The sequence below is a fragment of the Phytophthora parasitica genome, assembly GCF_000247585.1.
Source record: "Phytophthora parasitica INRA-310 unplaced genomic scaffold supercont2.31, whole genome shotgun sequence".
NCBI lineage: Eukaryota > Oomycota > Peronosporomycetes > Peronosporales > Peronosporaceae > Phytophthora > Phytophthora nicotianae.
In genome coordinates, this window is record NW_008649017.1 from 356002 (window position 1) to 362384 (window position 6383).

A 6383-nucleotide genomic window follows, 5' to 3' on the forward strand; every position below is an offset into this window, starting at 1 on the left:
AAATACAAAATAGCGATTTTCTCAGCCCAGAGGGCGTTTCAGGCCATTTCCTGCCGCCTATAAAACAGTCTGTTTGACCACGCTTTAACCATTCACATCAGCATTTGACTCCCCTAATCATCGTACCTATCCGAGATAAACTATGTGCAAAACACAGAAAATGTGTGCAGTACACAGGTCCGATAATGTCATCTGGTTCGATATTTTTTGGTATGGAAGCATATAAAATAATTCCCGGTTACTCTGATATCGGTAATCCCGTAATTGGGTTCAGGAGCAGATGACTCCCTAAGAGCCCGCTCCGTTTTTGTAATGACATCTAGGTAAGGCGACTATTCTGCAATATTTGGACCCTTATTGTCAACCGTCGTGGCTGTCATAATTTGGCGGACTATCAGTGCCACCATTGCACAATAAGTCCTGATGAAACTGCTTCCATTCGGCTTAAATCCACTATAATCAAGGATTCAGCAATGCCCCAGTTGACTGAAAACGAGGGGCGTTGGCACTGTATCGAGCTCTCAAAAAACGTAGTTGTATATGAATTGAGTCTGTGTATCTGCACTTACGCTCGCCATTTAACGCACTCGTTGTTGTTTGCGCTGGAATTCAATCAATTCTTACCAACTCGCTTAGCTGTGGTTGTGAGTGAGTGAGTAAGTGAGTAAGTGAGTGAGTGAGTGAGTGAGTGAGTGAGTGAGTGAGTGAGTGAGTGAGCCTTCGTCGATCGTGGATTAAAGGATTGCTGTATTCCTCATCCAACAAACGATATCGAAATGGTTCGAGTGTTAGATGTGGGAAGTGCCTATTCGCTCCCAGTTATGGTTTTAGTGTATTAAAATATGGAGAGAAATAGTTCTCCCCTACATGACCCTTACGAGCGTGATTCCGAGCCACTCGTGCACACACACGAACAAATGATCAGCGCTGCACCGCATACGCTCACAGCTTCGATGTCAACGGTATGCCTCCCCAGACAAGAGCAAGGTCTTAGTGTTTAATATCATGCCGCCGCTTGAGACGCTCGTACCCACGACCTCAGGAATCGTAGCCCAATATGATCATACCCCCGCCCACGAAGCTCGGTGTACACTGCCGCCCCCACCATTTACCTGTGCCATCTGCGCAGCCTCAGGACAGACCTAAGATCTAAGTGTTTAAGTGTTTAGCGCCGTGCTGCCCCCGACGACAAAGCATTCATTGTCCACGTGCCTGCGTCGTACCATCCAACCCCCATATATCATGATGCACTGTAATCGTCTATATTTTTAAAGTGCACTAAATATTGCATCGCATTAGTTAGCACAGATTTCAACAACCAACATCTCTGTGGGATACAAAAAGCACTTCTTGGCGACTTTTGGGATGGCGTTGTTGGATAGGATATTAGCTATTACTAATTGACTTCGATAATAGCCATTTTGTGTGCATATATTCCACAATCAACAACCAACATAGCTTCGAAAGGTCTCTATTAGGGTTTCAAAATAAGCGAATCCGCGTCGGATTTCGCGGCGGGTGCGCCTCTCAAATACGACAGTATTTTGCCAGCTGTACCACTCTGATTTCAGCACTGTACACACCAAGATACCACGGTGAATTTGGATTTTCAACTCCAGCTGCGTCGATCCTGCTGGACTTGAAAATCCCTTGAGGGCATCTACTTCCCCCTTTACTGATGCCGTACACTTCAGAGCGGCGCCAACTTCTCCACGATTTGGATGCCACCTGCACCATCAGCATCGCCAATGGCGATGAGAATGAGACGGATATGCAATGGGTGATGTTCCTATCCGTTTTTACAAGCCGATATCGGTATGATCGCGTCGGATCGCCTCATCGGGGCGTCGAGTTTGATGCCTTAATGGCGTTACCAGACAACGATTTTCGACAGCTGACACGGGTTTCCAAGTCTTCATTCGCTGCCCTTCATGACTACATATACTACAATGACGTTTTTCACTCCAATGTAACCGACAAGCAAAGACCTGTGGCTCGCCGTCGCTCTTGCCCGCCTCGGTGAAAACGGAAACGCCGCCAGCGTTGGCGAATTCCATCGACGGTTTCGAATAGCTACTGGATCAGTCGTCATTTAAACTACTCGAGTCTTACTCGCTTTCAAAACGGTACGCCAACAGTGGATATCGCGGCCTTCTCGAGCTAGGAGGCGTGAAATTTCAGCCGTGATGGCTGCAGAGTGCTTCCCTGGCTGCGTAGGATTAATAGATGAAACGGCGTTGCCGCCCTCACATTGCCCGGCGGTAGATGGAAGCAGCTACTGGGACAAAAAAAAAACGGTAAGCTAATGACTGTGAAATTGAAACCAAAACTAATTATCTTTGTAGATACTCAGTGTTAATGCAGGTTGTTTGTGACTGCGATAAAAGAATTATTGCAGTGCACTATGGTTGCCCCGGTTCTTGTGCAGACTCGAATCTGTTTAAACGAATGGAACTTTATCGTGAGGGACTTCGCTACTTTGATAGAGGAGAGTATCTCTTAACTGACTCTGCCTACCCGCTAATGCAGACCGTATTACCAGCGTATAGGTCTCCACAAGCGGATATACCAGACAACAAAGAGTTCAACAACTATATTGCCATGTCTCGAGTGCGAAACGAGCACACAATTGGAGTTCTGAAGGGGAGATGGTCTTCTCTACGTGAACTTCGAATTCAGTTACGGTGGAAAGAAGAGATGACCCATTTGATCGACTGGGCAATTGGGGCAATTGGGTGTTGTGTACTTGACAACATGATGGCGCGGCTTGGGGATGGCTGGGAAAGAATGTTCTTGGAGGACGATGGACCAAACCACAATGTCGACATCGATGAACGCGAAGAACAAGGATCAATTCGAGAGATCGTCAAGCCTATTACACTCAGTACTCGGCGGCGTTTGCTGAGAGGAGTACGCCACAACGCATGGTTCAGGATTCCAGTTATAGTTCGCTAGCGTATGTGCCGCTGCTTTTGAAAAAAATACAACGAATCTTAAGGGATTCAGTGGAACTCATCTCAGGTGTATACAGCGTAGGCACAAGCCGATGTCTTTATGGCCACGCTTACACGAAATCGTAGAACAGCAACGACAGCAACTATATACTTAAAAAATCACCCACAAGTAGAACAATTCATCAACTTCGACAAATATGCCATTCAACAGGGACTTACCAAGCTGACAACAGTATCTTAGCAAACATTGGTAGTGCTGTAGTAAGTATATGTGATAACTGTTGCTGAATTGCTAATCCTCCGGAGCTTGAAGAAAGATCTTCTGACCGCGACATAGGACACCTACAGCAGATTTGGAAATGCTTCAGCTTCTTCGGCACTGCGACCCTTCTCAATTAATGAGCTCAAGACGTGAAATCGCTTCTCCTCGTTTAGCTCCGATCGTCGATCCTCACGCTCCTTTTCCCACTTCGACTTTTCAAAAGCTAGACGATCCCGTTCAAGTGCTTCTTGGGCTGGAAAACATCGTAAGTGCAAAGACATATTAGTACTGCGAAATAACAAACAATGAATTGACTGCCCGTTTGTCTCACTAGACCATTTCTCCTTATCAAATTCCAGTCGCTGTTTCTCAACTGGAACACACCAGCTAGTTTGTTAACAACCATCAAATAAATCTCCAGATCGCAGCTCAAAGGGGGCCCTTACCGTTCGCCTTGGACTCTGCCGCCAGCTTCATTGGAGTTGCGATTCTGCTGCCGCTACCGCGTATACTAGGTGGAGACGCATTTAGTGTTGTTGGCTTTGACGAAAGTCGAGCTTTCTTGGATAGTTGAGACTTTCCCTTTGGATTGACGTCGAGAACGGACCGTTTAGGCTGGATTGCATTACATTTTCGAGCTGCGGGAGCAAACCGGGAATCGTGCGTTGTTGAGGAGCTAGCTGGGGTTGATTGGACCAATGGAATATCAGCGAGTGATGCCGGAGACTCCACATCGGAATCATCGCTAATAGTGAAGCTGAGGCTGTGTAACCGGGGCCGGGCTTTCAGGAGGTTGGGTGGTTGAAGCGGTCTCGCGATCTCACTGCCACCGGTAGCAAAAAGCACCTCACTCGGCTCAAGTGCTTCAATCAGTGATGTAGCCCCTTCGCTTTCCCCAGTGCACACCCCAGTCGCTTCTGCGCCATCGCTTCAATCAGTGATGTAGCCCCTTCGCTTTCCCCAGTGCACACCCTAGTCGCTTCTGCGCCATCGCTTCATCCAGACGACTCGGTGCCTTCGGTCAATGATACAGAAGTGGACTCAACAGCATAGGTAGAGTTGTAGGCGTCAAGAGGTATGACGTTCGACTTTTTTCCAAAGAGCCCATCCATTCGTACCAAGGGCACATTAAATCTAACTTTTGTGTCAGCGTGAAGATGCCGTAGCTTTTGCCTTCTACGGTTACACCCGTACCCGTGGTGCTTTCGTGCTCTTTTGTACGCAGATAGCGATTCTTGTAGATTGCAAAGCGATCTCGCATCTGGTTGGGCTTCAATCGACATTTGCCATTGCTGGTCGACGCCAATGCTGCTACCATCCCCTTGAACCCCTCGGACTTCGACGACTGCTTCCCTATGGACGTTTTTTCCAGTCGTATCAAAGCACTTGGTGAAGTTGGGAGGGTGCTCTAGCCAACAAACAATGGCGTGGAGATCTTCCACACGACGGTGGGTCTTCGAGGCTTTCGCTGACATCTCCTTCCCCATGGCTACCATAAAGGCAAGTTCGTGAATGAGCTGATAACCAGGGAGTTAAATGGAAGAGAACTACGAGGTAATTGCATTTGATTTTGACCAGGTACCTCGTAGAATTTGAGACAGTGGTACCTCTCCGAATACCGTCGGATTTAAAATTCGTATTTGTCAATATTGAAACCTTTATTGGTTTGTAAATAAGGATTAACGAAGGCCAGGCAATGCAATACTTGTAGTTGTATGAAAAACTACAAAGGTGGATGAGTGCTCATTATCGCATTTTGATTGTTCGAGGCTACTCGGTGCCAGCGCGTTATTCATTATAAGCACAACACAGCCGTTAGCAAGCCGCAGGTGTCTTTTAGCTAATAGGAACGCTAATCCTTTTTAACCGTGGTCAGTGGCGACATTTTGCTCCCTTTGGAGGGTGTACCTCGAGTACCACTCGCGTCACCCACGGAAGGTAGCACAGTGCCCCCTTTCATTAAATTTTGTTGTGGACGAGGCGAAAACGCCCTTTCTACTTGAACCACAAAGATTTGCAGAAGATTTGCTTATTTTCCGTAATTTGTGAAAGGGGACAAAATGCCCCTTTGACGGTCTAATAACTTGATCTTCTATACTATAATATAACCAGGTTAAACGTGCCCGTTCACGAAAGGGTGCCAGTCACATATATTATAAAACCTACGTTTGGGATATAGTTCCAGTCATTTTTGTGAGTTCAAAGTTCAGGGACATTATTTAGATATGTTATACATGTCGGAAAATGGTGGCCGATGCACGTAATAATGGATGGAAGCGCGCAGTTTAAAAACGCAAGTGACCTTTTTGGCAATTGAGTTCATTAGTATGACCACCCAATGGTTATAACAAAAAATATTTTTGCTATGACTGGGGAGTCACTTTCTAAATCGATATTGTCTAAGTCGGAAATAAAAAGCTTGCGTAACGTGAAAAGGTACCCCTGTTCGGCTACCAACCTGGCTACATGTAATTCATTTCCGTGCTAGAGGTGGACCCAGAAATAAATCCAGTGATTTTGTGCTACATCACTGCCGTCAATGTTGCCTCACCAGCCTCGAGTCGTACCTAGTCGTAGGCCTGTTCAGGAGGTGCCGTCCTCAATAGCAGCATCAAGCAACTTTGGTGCAGGCTAGGTGTCGGGTAGCGTCACCAATTACATGTATTTGTTTTAGAGTGAGCGCGGTACGAATGATGCTGTGTAGGTCGAGTGTGTCCAGACTGGCTCACCACAGGTTGGTTCCTGAATCCATGCTGATCAGCATTGCGCTCAACGTCAATATCAAATAGTTTATGCTGAGAGATTGGCTTGTCTAGCCTCATGTGGAGTGATGACGGTGGGGCCTGCTCAAAACGGTACGGTCTACTCGCGTATGCGCCCCTGAATGTCAGTGTAGAACTGTAGATTGGATGGACAGTTACCAGTGGCGCAGCAAGTGGGGCACCAACGGCCAGGATCACATCATCGGGAACGGGGGCATCACTGTCATCGCATAGCCGGGAGCATTTGGGGTCTTGAATACCACTCCGTCTCAAAGTGATGCCTCATTCAACTGTTTTTGCTGTCTCAAAATGGTGCCACATTATATATCTTGATTTCAGTATGCGTGGAGATTGAGCAAACACCGGACATAAAAGTTATAAAGAGTGTAAAATAGGACAGTTTGT

The 6383-nt window shown here is 46.7% G+C and overlaps 2 protein-coding genes across 2 annotated transcripts; one reads left to right on the forward strand and one right to left on the reverse strand.

Moving 5' to 3' along the window:
* Positions 1–2186: 2186 nt before the first annotated feature.
* Positions 2187–2503, forward strand: PPTG_23158 (hypothetical protein; the record flags this gene model as incomplete). The annotated part of the gene is made up of 2 exons (XM_008908744.1): positions 2187–2297; positions 2429–2503. 2 exons carry the CDS (start codon positions 2187–2189, stop codon positions 2501–2503), a joined length of 186 nt encoding a protein of 61 aa, XP_008906992.1.
* A 793-nt stretch (positions 2504–3296) lies between these two features.
* PPTG_13038 (hypothetical protein) lies at positions 3297–3693 on the reverse strand (the record flags this gene model as incomplete). The annotated part of the gene is made up of 3 exons (XM_008908745.1): positions 3297–3469; positions 3548–3589; positions 3663–3693. 3 exons carry the CDS (start codon positions 3691–3693, stop codon positions 3297–3299), a joined length of 246 nt encoding a protein of 81 aa, XP_008906993.1.
* Between the last annotated feature and the right edge of the window lie 2690 nt (positions 3694–6383).